The sequence below is a fragment of the Sturnus vulgaris genome, chromosome 1, assembly GCF_052056855.1.
Source record: "Sturnus vulgaris isolate bStuVul1 chromosome 1, bStuVul1.hap1, whole genome shotgun sequence".
NCBI classification, from domain to species: Eukaryota; Metazoa; Chordata; class Aves; order Passeriformes; family Sturnidae; genus Sturnus; species Sturnus vulgaris.
In genome coordinates, this window is record NC_142243.1 from 13712133 (window position 1) to 13728868 (window position 16736).

Consider the following 16736-nt stretch of genomic DNA (forward strand, 5'->3'; position numbering starts at 1 on the left):
GCTGTTTCACAAAATTAAGTCAAATTAAGGAAATAAAATTAGCAACACACCTACAATGTAGTGGAAATTTTGAAAATACCAGTGTTTCATTTCCACCTGTTCTAAATTAAGCTTTCTTTTAATTGTACTTTTCAAAAGAGTAATTTACACATAGAAGTTGACTTACCATACAAATAAAGCATTTCCTAAAGCTCCAATTTGGGTTAAAGAAAAGCATGAAAGAAAAGACTTCTCTAAATTCCTTCCTTTTCTTTGCCTTTGGTTTCAAATAACTAAAAAATAAAATAAAATCAACCCAAACCACTTCAAAAATTAGCCTTTGCCAGAACCATACTAATTTTTCTGTCTGACCAGCCAAGCACTGATAAACTCTGTTTATTGGCACTGAAAAGAGTGGGAGGTAACGTCTCAAACATCTACAACATCCAATCCCCTGCACCTACCAGTCCCAAAAGACGTGGAAAACAGTCACAAATGGACTCTAGAATTGTTGTTTTTCATATGGAAGAAGACACAGGATATAAATTGACTGTGTTTTATTGTACCCTGTGTCCCAGAAAAGATATCTATGGAATTGCTTTCCATTGTCTCTCTGCAGATTTCTCTTTTGAAACAAAGTAATAGCTGTCTATTCCTCATCAGCTCTTTTGAAATAAACAATGAAATGCAGGGCACAAGAAGCCTACAAGAATAGATTAAAATGCTTCTGGTTAGTCTTGATATAATGTATTTGTTTGCCAGGCTTTCTGTGATTCCCACATTAACATGTTTGAAAGAGTGGGGTTGTAGGGTCAGGTAGGAACTGCACAGCTGGAAAAATGTCAACAAGATTAATAAATACCCACTTTCCCTCTTCTCCATGAAAGAAGCCATTCCTGTGCATATTTCATTATGGTTTCATGTACACCTGCACCGTGGAGCGTGGGTTACTGGGCATTGTGGAAAAATTGATGGTTTTGGAGGATTAAAGGTTCTGGGTGTGCTGCTTTGTATTAGCACCTGTGGGACTGAGCCCTCCCCAGCCCACCAGTCTGTGGGGCAGAGAGCAGCCAGCTCTCGTCTGCTGCCCAGATCCATTCCTGCCTATGGCCCTGTCAAATAGATGGCTTTTTACTGGCCCCCAAGCCTTTTAATGCTTTCAGACTGATCAATTTAAAAGACTTGTTAAAAACAGAACTAAGGGATGACAGGCTCTTATTGATTGGGGAAAATAACCAAATTTTATATAGGTAGAGCCTCCAGACATTGTAATTAATTTGATGTGAATAAAGATTGGACAGTACTACAGTTTATTGATTGGGGGAAAGTATCTTTCTTGTTTATTCAGTAGCAGAGATCATTAGGACTTTTAATTTCCCTTTATGTTAAGTCTGACACTACTATAGCTATTCCTCTTCATTCTCTAGGAGTGACATACACTAACAGGTGCCAACAACTTATCATAATTTTTAGAAATATTCTTATTTGTCTTGTCCTTGCGACACCTGAAATTTCTTTGTAAGACAAACAGCATTAATAATCTTTAAAAACACTAAAGACCTTTGTACTAAATGTTGTAAATTATTTTCAGGTCTGTAGCCCTGCACTGCAAGTAGATTGATCATTTCCATCCTTCCTCCTTTAGCAACAGGTCAACGCCCAACAACCACGACCGGATACAGCGCCTGAGACAGGAGTTCCAGCAGGCAAAGCAGGACGAGGACGTGGAGGACAGGAGACGCACCTACAGTTTTGAGCAGCCGTGGGTGAGTGCAGGGCCTGTCAAATCCGGGAAGCTTGGCTGTCTCCTGCTGGTCCTGGGTGGGTTGGGAGCAGACCACAAGGGAGGCACGGTGCTCTGCCTCCATACTTCTGCCCTTGCTGTGATCCCCATTTTGGGTTCATTGATGTTTACTTCATTTCTGAACTTCTCCAGCCATCTGTCATGTGTGCAGAGAGCATTGTTTGCTCTGTGGTTAGACTGTTGACTCTGTGAGTTACTGCTTGGATTAGTATCAAAGGCAGTATCTATTGATCTGGAATTTTCGAGGAAAGCCAGAATAAAATACATATTAACAATAAATAATGGAAGATGTAACTTTGTAAATGGGATTTTCTCTGAAGCAATATCACTGTGTTTAGTTCTTTTCATAAAGGCAGAGCTGTGTCTTTTCACAGTAAAAGAGAGATGTGCCTGCTTTACAATAGTACCACTCTGACACATTAGCTGATAGAGTTCTGTATTGAGATATATGTCCTAATTGATCTTTTAAATCCTGTTCAAATTGATCTAGTAATGTGACACAATTATTTAAATACATGTGCTTATCTTGATTAACATAATTGAATTAATTAGTGCTGCTTTTTAATCAATTGCATATCCTAAATTAGGATCCTTTAAATATGGGACAAAAACTGTAATTTTTTTTTTTTAATTCCATGATAAAGACAGTGAACAACTTGTTTGTGTTCCCAAAAAAGTGGGAACCGTGTGATGACAGCAGTAGAATCTCTCACAGCTTCCACTGAAGCAGGTGAGGGTGGTGAGTTACTGTTGCTCAGCATTGCCATGCACATGAGGCTGAGGTAAGAATTGCCCAAGAGCCACATGTTTGTGTATGAAGTCACTGAGAACAACAGCATCAGGATATTCAACTTCCTCTGAAATTGAATAAATAATATAAACTTTTTTTTATGACCAGATGCTTTCAGTTTGAGGTGGGGAAGTCAATGTGATAGCTCATCACAGGGATGGCTGAGCTGTTTGGGGTAGATTGGGGCTGGGTGTAGCTGATTCCTTCTGTCACCCATGTCAGCTACTGTTTGGTTTCCAAACGAGAGATTTGAGCAACATGCTTGGGAAAACTGTGTATGAGAAAAGCTTGCACTCTTGAAAACTTGGGAACTTAACTACTGAAGGTCATGGGGCAAATTGTTGTATATCTAAATTCCATAGCAACTTTAGATGGTCTACTTGGCTTTTATTATAGTTTCTTGTAATGAGCGAAAAGGGAATTATTTGGATGACAGACTGATTACCTTAGGAATGGAATAATTTCCTAAATTCTGGGTCAGAACATTGACCTTTCTATTTTCTCTTATTCAAACAAATGGTATCTCTCTGTTTACTCTCCTTCTACAGATCATGCAAATGAGCTCCAAGTGACTAATTCAGCTTAATGTATTAATATTAATTCTGAAGCTTATTGTTGCTTTTGTAGGAGCTGCTCTGTTGTTAAATACATGAGTGACCAAATGCTTTATTTTAGATAAGTACTTTTTAAAAAAAGTTGCCCAGAGTCTGCTTGACTAAAAATTTTATTTTTCCACCGTGTACTCCAGCCTTTCAAGATCACAATACTTGGAAAGGATAAAGCAATGATCTCATCCATTTCAGCAGTTCAGAGTAATTTCAGTTTTAAAGAGCTATAACCCTATTTTGTAAGGAGTGTGCTGCACTACTTCAATATGTTAGTCTAAAATGATGGACTTTCTTAAGACAATCTCTCAAAACAGATCCAGATGTATTATTAAATACCAATGACAGACAAAAAATGCAGAATTGGTTTATAATACATGTGTAGGAAAATACTTAGATGCATTAATCTGTGTCTTTTCAGTCTTCTCCACCTGTGAGCTGTTGGTTCCAAACCACAGCAGTGCATAGTGCAACTGTACATGGGCCATTGTTGAAAAGAGTGTTTTCACCTGAGGGAGAGGGGTTGTGCAGCCCACATGAACAAAAGGCTTTGCAAACAGAAAAGCCTCTGAGCCACAAGACAGCAGCCAACTCTGACCTGGTTTGGATAGAAAGAGAGGAAAAACCCATCCTTGGAGAAGTGTGTGCTATGAGGTGATAAGCAGTTTGAGTTTCTCATTACCAAGCTGATGGGATGGCTGAGGATAGGGAACAAAGTGCTGATGTGATGTGGGACTGTGGGTTACTTTAAGGAAGTATAAATGAACGTGGAGTTTGTAGTGGAAGTAATGGATGCTGATGGAAATCTGGCAGCTCTGAGGATATTCAGAGGAGCTCAATTCCTCAGAAACCCACTAATATATTATAAAAATGGTCCTGTAAACCTCACCAGCTCCAGTTCCTCACAGATAATGAATAGCCTGCGACACAGGACTCCAGTTACCTGTGACAAATACCTTCAGTCTGCTACGTGGGTGGGAGGCAGATCTGATTCCATGGAGCACAACATCACCCTGGCTCTGTGTGCTACCCGTGGGTGCCTGGCCCATCCCTTTCTGCTGGGGCCCATCAGGTGAAGGTCATTTCTCTGTACTTGAGCAATGCAACAGCACTGGACTTTTTGCCCCACTGTGTTTGTCCTGCCAGTAAACAAAGTACTTGACTGCCTGGGAGTGTTCAACAGCACCAGGCAGCTGAACAGACACAAAAAGTGATAGTGCTGGAATGAGATGACACTGTCTATTAAGCACCATAACATTTCTGCTCAAGGCCATTTGAATGACACACTGTTAGGGTTTAAATAACTGCCTAAATGTTGCAACATCAAGCTGTCTCTAAAATTCACTCGTTCAGCAAGCTGAGTCAAAGCTGTATGGAAGAGATTTTGGCATTTGTTTATTTTAGGATGACTTTCTCAGGCTTCATAGCTGTTCTTTTTTTTTTTTTTTTATGTGGCACTTTTAATGTGTGTGTATTTCAAAAAGTGAGGTACAAGAGGCTTTCAAGGACAGTACTATAGGCCTGATGTTGCATGGTAAAAAAAAAGATAAAAATAACATAAAATTTGATTAATCCATTTTAATCCTGCTGGTGTTAATTCTAGTCAAAGTTTGCAGAAATATGTATCTGGGCATGCAGAATTGCATGGAATTACAGTGTGTCTGCTAATATTTAAGGCTCTTGATGTTGCTATGACACTTTTATACCAATGAGGATTCTTTTGGGGGCTGATTTTTCTGTTTGGCATCAAAGTTGAGCCTCTGTTTTCTGTGCTTTTCTGGATTATGTTAGGTCTACTGAGGCTTACCTTGTACCAGTTCCAGACTTTGGGGGACTTCATTGTAATTTGTTCCACATCTCATATTTTTGCCTAGTCACATCTTGATTAACAGACACACCCACCCCTTCAATAACAAAACCACAGCTCTGCAGCCCTAAATGCCATGGGAGTGAACAATCCAATTTAAATAAAGAGCATTTTAAATACATGGAAAACACTACAGCTGCTTGCCAGTCCTGCTTGTAGAAGCACACCAGTGATCCAAAAAAAGCCCACAGAGATGCTTGAGGGACAAAAGTTGGTGCATTATTCCATCATATTCAATACAATAATTGGTGCCGAAAATGGGAAGTGGCAAATTCCATTCACAAATACATTCATCTCCAGTCATCCTGGATCTATTTGAATGATGGGAAAAAACTGGCATTGAGAGAACAGCTGAGCAAAATGTAGTTTAAATATTTAGGAGTCAAATAAAAATATACTTTATTTTCTGAAGATACCAGCTAACTGGGTCATAATATATACAGTACCTGACTTGTCTGAGTATAGCTTTAATTACATGCACAAATTTGTGAATAGTAAATAATTGCATGATTTTCATAGAGGAAAGACTCCAGGACTCCTAATAATATATTTATACATGGCCAGATAAATTAAGGCTCAGAAGGTCTGGGAACTATGCTCGGGTTTTTTTCTGCTGTTTCTTGGTTTGTAGGTCTTGTCTCTATAGAAAAAAAACCCTTTGTTTTTCTGTTTAAGATACTTATTTTTTATCTCTGTACCCAAGTCCTTGACCTTCTCAAAGGCATACTAAATTTAAATAGTCTAAAATTCATTAGGAAAAACAAGGACCTAATTTTATTGCTATAACTTTGACCATAGCATATTAATATTACCTGAGAAAATGGATAACAGACTTTATTCAATACAAATATTGTAAAGTTTATATCAGGCTGCAAATGACGTAAAATTACTCAACACATTAGTGAGAAAGAGAAGTATTGTAATAATTCTTTCTATTATTAATCCATTTCAAACATCTATTTTAGGATATTTTTGCAAGATATTAGGCAATATCTAACAGAGTATTGCAGTAGACAAAAACCTTAGAAGCTAAATTGTAGTTTCTCCTATCCCACAATCTGTTTCAGAGAGGAAACAAAAGTTATGCAGGAAAGTGCCTCCACAGGTAATTTCTCCTTAGCTGTGTAGTTAATATCAATTTTGTATATCAAATCTGCAAAGGATTTAATAAAATACTAGCATTTTTTGCTAAGTTTTAGGCTCTAACATTTTTTAACTTTTTTTTATGCACTAGCTTTAATCTACTAATGCATTTGAAATTTAAAATTGAAGATATAATATTTTAAAATGAAATTAAGTCATTTTAGCTAGTAAGAAAACATATTTTTACCTTACAGGCATACAGTGAGCATAAATACCTCAAGCAGAATTTCAGGGCTTACTGGCTTGTTTCTGCCGTACTAAAGATTTTCTTTCTGCTGCTCCTAACACAGAACAGAAATCATTGTTCCATACTGTTCAGCTTCCTACTTACACACCATAGAAAGGTACAGAAAGGGATGGGATTTTCTTATTACATGTTGCTTGAGTTAATACATGCACCTGTTGGCAATTTTTAAAAGACATACTGCTATATATTCTGTTCACCATAGCAACATAAACACAAAGGTGGAAGTAAAAATAGTTTTCAAGGACATCTCCCAGAGACACTGAATGTTTTTTATCATTCTCAATTTTGATATACACAGTTACTGGTTTGTCTGTCATCTGTGCCAAGTACATTTACACATAAAGCAGGCAAGGTCATTTAATCTTATCTATTTCTAATTAGTGCTGCACTGTGAGAACCATGGACTTTTGGGGGGCTTTGTGCCTGCCAAGTTCCCAGGTGAACTTGAATCTTCTTGGTTAAACACAGAGCTTAATCTATAAAAAAAATAATTTAGCACATTTATTTTAATAAAATAGTGGTCTTTTTTAATAACAGGGAAAATCCTAAGGCACTCACTCCTTTAGTAATCTCCCTGTTAACTATTTCTTTATCAACCCAAAATGTTCTATGAGTCTGAGTAAGCACTTCTCCCAGCTTGTCCCTGTGGCTCTAGGCTGTCAGATAGGGATGTCCCTGTCACCTGAACTGGTTGGATCTCTGAAAAGCCAGTGCCCTGGCTGGCCCCCAATGATCTCCTCTCTGCAATTTGGTGCCAGCTTTGATCTGTGCCATTGCTGAGGGATCCATGCTGCCACCATGCACAGCTACCCAGTGAGGGTAGAAATGCCACTGTTCAGGGATAGGAGCTGTGTGGGCAGCCCTTGGGATAGGTAGGAAAAGAGAGGAGAGACCTTTGCCCCTAAAATATGTTGCCCTGGACTGCTGCTGAAGGTCACTGCAACATGAGCCATGGTGGTTACATGTCCTGTTACAGAGCCATTCTCTGTAACATGAAAAAATGTTGTTTGCATAAAGCGAGAAAGCAGGAATTTTTAACTTTGCAGCCCTGGTTTTAAATTAATGCATCTTTGGGAAGAGAGCTGTGTAATTTCATCTATCTTAAAGCACAATTTTATGTGCTGAATATTGTTTAACAATGCTGAATGCACTATCATTGCCACTTAAATGTATTGTGGGAGACATGAACATATATTTATTTGTATAGCTCAGCCTTGGTTGTTATTGTGGCCTTGACCACATCCTAATTTAACAGGTCAGTGCTTGTCATACATCTCATTGCAAGCGAGGCCAGGGTTCTTATCAATCTGTTCTGTGAGGACTGAGCTGTTGCCAGCTTTGTTGGATGGTTTCAGGTTGTTATAATTGTACTTAGCCTTGTGTTGATATCAGTGTTATAATTACTGTCTTACGTGTGCTCCTTGTACACTTTTTTTGCTGTTGAAAGATCTGAAAATAGTGCAACATTTTTTTCTTATTTTTTCCATTTTATGCTAACATAAATGAGCTATGCATTTATATAGATGTGTGTTTAGGAATGTATTTTATTAAAATATATGTGTATAAAGGCATACTATGAGAACTGAGATAAAATTACCAATTAGTTTTTGAAAACTAAAGTTACTTATTATATAAATATTTTTGTTTAGTTACTTTAATCAACAGCACATTGAAGAGTTACATCACTATATGGAGATTTGCATTTTACTGAACAAGTTAATGGTCCAAAATGGAATATATTAAGTCTTCATATCATCATAACCACATAGCAAGGGCATTTACAATGGTATCACAGAGGTTTTGAATGAAAAGTTTTGAAAGAAAGGCCTTTTCATTAATAAGATGGTTGAATGTACCTGTCTATGTGTATCTGTGTTATGATATGGAATACATGATTACGTACAAAGGGAGTATTTTTATGTGTCATTGACATATTTTTGGATACTTGAAATGAGATAATAGATTCAATTATAGGAACAGCTTATTGTAGATGTGAACAACATTCAGACTAAATAAACGTCCTTTCCAGATTAGTTAAGTATTGCAAATCCTCTTAGTTTAACAGGGCATACAGGTACTCATACCTTCAGTAAATCAGATAATGGATTTGAGATGTTTGCCTTTAGACCCATCAAATTATAAATGTCATCCATTAGATGAAATTCTTTGTGAACTGCAGAGAATCCAGACCTGACTCTTCAGATCCTGTCATTCTGGGCATGCACTACAGCAGGCAGACAGGAGTGACAGCTCCTGCCTCTATTGAACCATTGGTTCCTCTGTGCATTAAAAGGAAATATCTCTGAAGTTACATTTTGATCTTAGTCCATTCATACTCCATTAGGACTTTCAGAGCCTCTGTCACTTTACTGCAGGCTTTTGTGGTAACTTCATCTCTCTGCACATGTGTGTGTGCTTTCTAGATGATACATTTTATTGCCTTGTATAAACCTAAACTGAGCAGGAGCTCAATCCTATCTCCACCTGTTTGGTGATTTAACCATTCTCTGTACTGTCAAATTCTTTAATCCATTATATTTACAGCCAACTGAAAAAAATGAAACTGTTTTCAAATAAAGAGAAGCAATTCTGATTTCATGTCTTATCTGTGATAACTACTTTCTCACATATGACATAATGTAGCTGCTAGCTTTCCAATGTTGTTGAAGTGAAACCCATGAAATGAGGAGATTGGCTGTAAAATCTTAGTTTAAATGTTTTTATTCTTTATGGGGAAGTTGATATGGGAACTTCTGAGTTTCCCTCTGGTTTGCTGTAAGCTGCTTATAACCACACAGGAGAGAATTGACAAATAAACCTTGTGATTTTCAGGTAATCACTCCCTTCCATAAGCTGAGCCCTTCAATAAAATACCAAATGTCAGAAGACTCTCAATAAAGTCAAGAAAGTTAGAAATGTTGACATATGCAATAACTGAAATGCTGCTCTGTATGTGTTGCCCTTATTTAATATAGTGGGAAATCTCTGTGGGGGTTGTTGGTTTGGACATACATATGTACAGCTTATTCATCTCTAAGAAAATTTCCCACAAGGCTGACATATGTTTCTGTTTTCTCAATTTGTTGCTTCATCTCACCATTCCTAAAGCATTTTTCATTAGAAATGCTGTTTTACTGAGGTTTTTACAGAGTAAACCTATTCTGAAATAGACATTACTGTTACATTCAGGATTCTCTTAAATAAGTTTGCTGTTATTCCTAGTCTGTGCTTTCACATTCTGATTCTTTCACCCAGTAATCTTCTTATAATGAGAAAATCATATCTGTTAAATTCTGAGACTGATGCTCTGTCTCAAGTGTATTCTCATTGACAACAAAGTTTCTAAAAGTTGTACACCTGTTTAAAACTTGTTGTTTCTGGCTACCTGCAGGTATGTGACTATAGTAAGACATTTATGTCACAAATGACAACTCTACTTTCTAAAACTTGTCTTCTATGTGCAAAGCTTTTGAAAAGCCTTTTATCTTGCATATATTTGTGAGCCATTAGGATCTCTTTCTGCTGCAGAAATTATAATGGGAGAAAACAAGAGATGTTTGTTTTGAGGAAAAGCAGAGATAAAAAGGCAAAATATGCTTTTAAAAGTAAGTCTGAGACAAGCTGTTTCAGTCCCAAGCTCAGACAAGTGGTTATGCTCCCTAACCTCTCCATATTTAAATGTCCATATTTTGAATAGTACTGGTAATTTCAAGGAGAAAAAAAAAAAGAAATAATTCTCTGTTTCTTTGTAGGCAAAACCTTATTAGTAAAACAACAAGAAAAGCCCATAGCATTCTTTGATTTTTGTGGCACTCTTATTTTGTGAAATGAAATCAGAAAATCTGAAGAAAGTGCTAGGGTAAAATGAAAAGTGGTATCTCTACAAAAGTAAACCTTTCCATGTTTCAAAGTTTGAATTCAGCTGTTATGTCAGATCTTGACTGTAAAATCTCTATTCCCAGAAAGACCATCCATTTTCACTTGCTCTTAGTATTGGCTTCAACATTTCAAATTGTCACCTCATTAAGATCCTACTCAGAGATACAGGAGTCCTCATTGTCCACAAGAGGTTTGCTGAATTTATCTGCTTGATTATATTGAGCCAGAAACTGTTTTCCATGTCTCTGGGCCAACTGCAAAATAGGATGGTTCCACTAAGGCAGAGCATCACTTGAGTTGTATTGGTGAGGTTCAGAGAAGCTGCTGTGCTCCTTCCCCCCTCAAATCCATAGGGGGTGTAGAACTTAGCATTACCATGGCTAGGCTAACTTAAAGAGTCTGAAAATCTGTTCCACTGACCTAATTTAAATTACAGTGTTGCCATAAAAGCATAATGCATTCTGGATGATTGTTTGTCTCATACATCTGAGAAGTGGTAGGTCAGAAACAGAATTTGTAGCGCAAGCCATTGTTACAGCTCAGAATTTAACCTAATTATTGTGAAAGAGCTACTTGAACTGTATGTTAAAACAAGTATCTCTGTATTTGTACTATAGCAACTTAAATCATAGCTCTTTTGTGGGTATTTTTCTGCTTTGTTTAAGACACTTTCATTTATGTTTTGTAGCCAAACACCAAGACATACTCCCAGAGTGGCAGGCACTCCGTGTCAGTGGAGGTCCAAATGCAGCGGCAGCGGCAAGAGGAGCGAGAGAGTTTCCAGCAGGCTCAGCGCCAGTACAGCTCCTTGCCCAGGTATGGGAATGTCTGAAGCTGCTCCGTGCTTAGCAGCCTGGAGCTAATTTCATTTGTGGAGGAAAATGTCATACTTCGTGCACACACTTCTGTTCAGCATTGGTATCAGGTGGAATGTATTCACTGTGGAAGAGGCATAGAATCTCTTAAGTGAGAGCATGTGGTGGCTGAGAACTGCTTCAGAGCTGATTTCAGGGGAATTCGATGACATTCAGCACCCAATAGAATTGAAATATTAAAACAAACCTGTTCTTTGTGGGACATCATCCGGTTTCATTTTCTGCAATTACGAAAGTCTCCTGAACATGACGTGAGGTGTCCCCTTTTGACATGTCAGATGATTTTTTTTTCTGTTCCTTACTGGATAGAAATTCTATCTTTAAGATGTTAATATAAAAAAAAAAAATTAAACAGAAAAAGGTTCCAAGACCTCCACCAAAAAGTATGGAACTGAGAAAATTATCCAAGAAATCAAAGGTCTTCAATTTTATATACATTTTTAATATATAGAATGCTGAAAATTGTTACCTTTTTTGTGTAAAAAAACCTATGTATTTGTTTTTAAATAGTAAGTTTTTAAAAAATTAGCTGTTTGAGTAAAATATCTTTTACTCAATGTTTAGTTTTAAGAATTAATAGAAGTGTAGCCAGCTTGTATTGCAAATTAACTCTCATAGTTAAGCATTATGCAAATGGTCTTTGCATTTTGAAATATCAGCAGCAATGGTTGAATGGAGAATAATATACACCAGAGCCTGGTGTCAAATTGCTTTCCAATAAGGCTGTATTATTTTTCATGAGTTGTGTGGAAATGGTGTGGAAAAAAAATCTGTTGTGACAAGATATGTTTTACCACGTATATTATATTTTTTTTGAAGCAAATATAAGCCTTATAGCAAAGTCATCGAGCCATGAACTCTTATCATAGCAACATCTATGAAAATAAAACAGTTTCAGATTTTTAAATGCTTTAACACCTTTCAGTGTAGAATTTTTCTGTGAAGTTTGGAAGGTGGGAAAAGAAAATGTAAATTTCCTGTGTTTTCTGAGATTGTTACTTTCTCATCTTGGAAATCTTTATATCCCCTCTTCTTTTTATCTCTGACTTCCTTTGGAAGTGACCACACCTATTAATGCCATATTATTTCTCCTGAAAGAGAAATTCTCTTTCAGTTATGCTAGCCCCACTCAACCATGTTCATTTATAGTTTTAAAATTATGATTCTTAAAACTTGCTTCCTCTATTCACAGTCTCTGGGTAGCATTTAAAAGTTGGAATCAGTTGCAATGCTGTTCAATGGCAGAAGTTAAAAACTCTAAGGTGAAAATTAACTTACAAGAAAATTAATCAACAGGAAATATGAAAAATAGATCATAGAACAGCTCATAGAAATGCTTGCTTTGAAAAGAGTTACTGAGAACTTTACTCAAGGTGGTTTTCAACATGAGAAATGGCTAGCAATCTAGCAATGCATGTTACTGTGTAATTAATGATAATTTAATGGCTTCGTTGGAGCTCTCGGGGTGTTTCAGCTGTGCTGAGAGCAGACAGAACTGCAGGGCTAAAGTTCAGCACTGTAAATACCACCATACTCCTTATAACAACCTGGGGCATCGGGTTCTCCAGCTTTACAAACTGTTCCTAACACTGTGACTGATCTTTAAAGAAATCTTACTGTTACTCTGAAACCTAGGTCCCAAGCTCAGTGTTGCAACCATGCCTTTGTAATGATTGAAGTTTGTACACTGGCTTCATTCTTGAGCTTTGTTGTCTTTCATCCTGTGTATTCTCTAAGAACCTCCTATTTTTTCCCCTTTGCACATTCAAATCTTTTGTACTGAAGGCAAATAAACTCTTGAGTCAATTATAAAGGAACTTCCCAGAAAGACAGGGAAAGTGTGCCAACAGATTTTGTACAAGTACCAGAAAAAACAGTCAGTAAATTAAATTGGTTCAACTAGTTATCCTCTTGTCCCATGTGAAACTGTAAGAGAAAGGTTTAACTCCACGTTAATTTTCTATTACTTAGCATTTATCTTGCTCTAGATCAGGAACCTGACAGTTTCGTAGCCCACGGAGGTTCGTTCAATTTGCTCTTGTTCCAGGGAGTGATAAAACATGGCTCAGGAGCATTGTTGCTCTGGCAAAGTTGGATATGAGAACACCAATAACAGCTATAAAATTTTTGTAAGCATTTACCTTATGTTGTAATTTTTGCTGCAATAATTCACATTCATCTTGCATAACATTTTTCATCCAGAGGTTGTAACTCAGAATCAGTTATGAAATAAGGTAGATAAAGTAATTTACAAATTATACATTTGGAAGGAAGGTTGCAAAAACATTAAGTAACTTTTTACTTTTAGTAATGGTAGAAAAATTTTCCAGTTCTCCTGTCTCTGTGGTATATTAATTGGATGAGGCCACACTGTCATATGTGATGACATGAAAAAGTCAAGTCATATAAACAACTAAATTATTTTCTTATTGATTTATGTCGCAATATATTTTATTTTATTGCTTGATTCTCATACTCTAATTTTAATCTCAAAGTGGGTATCTCTTTTGCTCTAGCACAAAATTGTTTTACTTTATCACCACCAATCTTATTTTAAATTCATACAAGCATCTAGCAGTTTGATAGTCAATTAAAGTTATTTCAAAATCATAATCTGTCTTCAAAATAATGTGGTGATTTATTGTGAAAAGAGATAAGAATTTGTAATTCCTATGTGTATTTGGCCTATTTATTTACTCTCTGGAGCCAAAAAATGAACAAAGACCATTATCTCTTCCCCTTCTTTTATGAAAGCTACAGCAGACTGGGAAACACTCCTTACAGCACAAAATTCCTTAGTTCTGGAAATGGGAAGAAAAACTGGAACTACCTCTCAGTAATGAGCTGTGTCTTTTGACTTGTGCAGTGTTAGGGCAAGTGTTTTAAGGATCTGCCTGTTGCATTTTTAATCAAATATCAGTCTAGATTAAATCTTTCATGAGTGACTTTACGATTGCTGGTTGTTACCTCCATTCTTAGGAAGCACAGCAACATGTACGGTCTTTCCTAATCTGCAACTGAATTGTAACACTTTTTTGTTGAGAACATGAGGATAATTGTAGCTGGATGGCTTTTCATGGCATATTCCTCCTGCAGAGGCCTAGAAATATAGTAGTTCACCTCTCTAGGAAATGTTCTCCCAACAAAAGAGACAAGATATCATTTCGGGGCAGAAGAGAACTGTGACTCTAGAAAGTGACTTCTAGAGAATGCCATAGCTGGGGAAAAGCTGATGGCATAGCAGGAGCTGCTTTTATCCAGTGATCATTGTCAACAGTCAAAGGTGAACCAGAACATTTGTCTTAAAACCTTTTTTATTTTTCTTTTCAGGCAAAGCAGGAAAAATGCCAGTTCTGTATCTCAAGACTCTTGGGAGCAGAGTTATTCCCCTGGAGAAGGGTTCCAGACTGCGAAGGAAAATCCCAGATATTCCAGCTACCAGGGATCAAGGAATGGCTATATGGGGGGACATGGCTTTAATGCCAGGGTGATGCTAGAAACACAAGAACTGCTCCGTCAAGAGCAGAGGCGGAAAGAACAACAACTGAAAAAAAAAACTTCTTCTGAAGGGCCTAGCAACTATGACTCATATAAGAAAATTCAGGACCCTAATTATACCCCTCCTAAAGGTCCTTTCAGACAAGATGTACCGCCTTCACCCTCTCAGGTAGCGAGGCTGAACAGATTGCAAACACCAGAAAAGGGAAGACCATTTTATTCTTGAGGTGAAGAAAAAGAGCATCAACTTACCATGCAATAAGGAACATTTTCATATAAAGACTTCTATTTTGAAAACTTTTTACGCTGATGGTACTAAGGAATATATCCATTTTCTATTTCAGTGCCTTTGAAAACATGGGCAAAGCATTGGTGGGCCTTAGGTCTTTGCCGTTGTGTCCCAGGTGTTGAATCCATGGAAGGACGTTCCACCATTTGACAATCGTAGTGGAAGTGAGCAGCGCCGCCCCTGCCTTCCCAGTTCCGTGGCCCAGTCCCGTAGCTGTCAATGGCTTTTTGCTAGGATTTGTTGTAATGTGTTTTACTTTGCAGTGACCTATTACACCAACATGCTTTGTGGCACAAAACTAATGAATTTGAGGTTGAAGGAAGCATTGACATGTCCTTTATTATTTCTCTCGGGTCAGAAGGAGGTGTACATATCACTCTTGAGTGGATAAGGCTGAGCTCTACTCTGGATTGCAGTTGGAGTTCCGATGTGTTTTATGGTGGAGCCATTACCAGTCTTTGTTGATCAATATTTAAGTGTCTATAGGCTGAAAAAAAATATCCTTCTATTATGCACATATGCACTCTTTTTTTCTCTCTCTCTCCCCACTCTGAGCTTAAAAAAGTCTTTATCCTGACTCATGACGAAAACAATATTAAGCTTTCATTTATCCTGAGAATCCTGTTCCAATTGCCTTATAATCTTAATGCACAGTCCATTACAAATGAAATAACTGGAGAGAGAATATTTATACAGACACAGCCAAACCTTTGATAAGTATATTTTACTATTTTATTAAAGATGAGAAACTATGAACACACATGCAATTGAGTTCTGCTTTGCTTTCCTTCTAAATTAATTTGGTCATATGACACCTATATCTAGGAAGAGAACTAGGGAGGGTGTCATGTCAGCTCATCTGATACACAGTAGTCTTTGGGCAAATTTTAGAGATAGCTGAAAGCAAGAGCAGAGGAAATCAAAGTTTTTCTTTGGATCAAATAGCTGTAAAGAGAACAATTCCCTCTTTTTAGACATTGTGAAGCTTTGTGGACAATTTCCTTTGTGCTTCCACATACCATATTGTTGCATCATGATGCTACATTAAAAAGAAACCTTTAAGTACATGAATGGGAGATAAGTGGAGACAAACTGTTACACTTCATCCTGAAAACATGTCAGTATCCAAAAATTATTAAAGAAAAATGATTGCTCTAGCAGAGAGTAATATTTGAATGTGCATATGGGATATGAGAATTTCTTTTACAGCAGCTGTTTTTATGTTTGTTGGTCTGAACTTCATGTATTGTAAAAAATATAGCTGGGTTGCTGAAGTGCCTGCAAATCCTGATGTGAAAAGGCTTGAGAATGAATCTCAGCATATTGTGTACAAAAAGGAGAGAAAGCAAAAAAAAATCATGTATTGCGTGATTTAAAAAAAAAAAAAGCCTATTTTTTTTTACTGGCACATTTTATTTTTGCGCCAACTCATTTCTAGAATGTATGTGAAATATCAGCACACATATCTGTGTCTTTGATGCCTGTTTGTTAACAGTTTTTTGTTGTTAATAATGTACTCCATGTTTAAAAGTTCTTATTAGTGTAGGCACAGTGACATTGGGTGACAATAGCTTTTTTTTACGCAGAATTTACAAAACTGTGTAAAATAGCTTTCCTTGTACATATGAAATTTAGAATAAAAGGCTGTTTCCATCCTTGTCTTGGTATTGCCTGTAGACCCTATGAAAACTGCTGCAGATATTGAGTTTAAAAAATATTTAACAAACGTTGTTTTATACTATTCCTAATGGTTTGTGTGT

The 16736-nt window shown here is 37.0% G+C and overlaps 1 protein-coding gene across 11 annotated transcripts in view; it reads left to right on the forward strand.

The window, feature by feature from the left end:
* Positions 1-16631, forward strand: part of PARD3 (par-3 family cell polarity regulator) — a 442545-nt gene extending 425914 nt beyond the window's left edge. For all 11 annotated transcript variants that reach the window (XM_088159644.1, XM_088159672.1, XM_088159618.1 and 8 more), the window contains 3 exons: positions 1625-1745; positions 11003-11130; positions 14520-16631. In XM_088159644.1, the coding sequence (XP_088015770.1) occupies positions 1625-1745; positions 11003-11130; positions 14520-14913 (643 nt within the window). In that variant the 3' untranslated portion in view covers positions 14914-16631. The remainder of the gene's footprint in view (positions 1-1624; positions 1746-11002; positions 11131-14519) is intronic.
* The last annotated feature ends 105 nt before the right edge of the window (positions 16632-16736 follow it).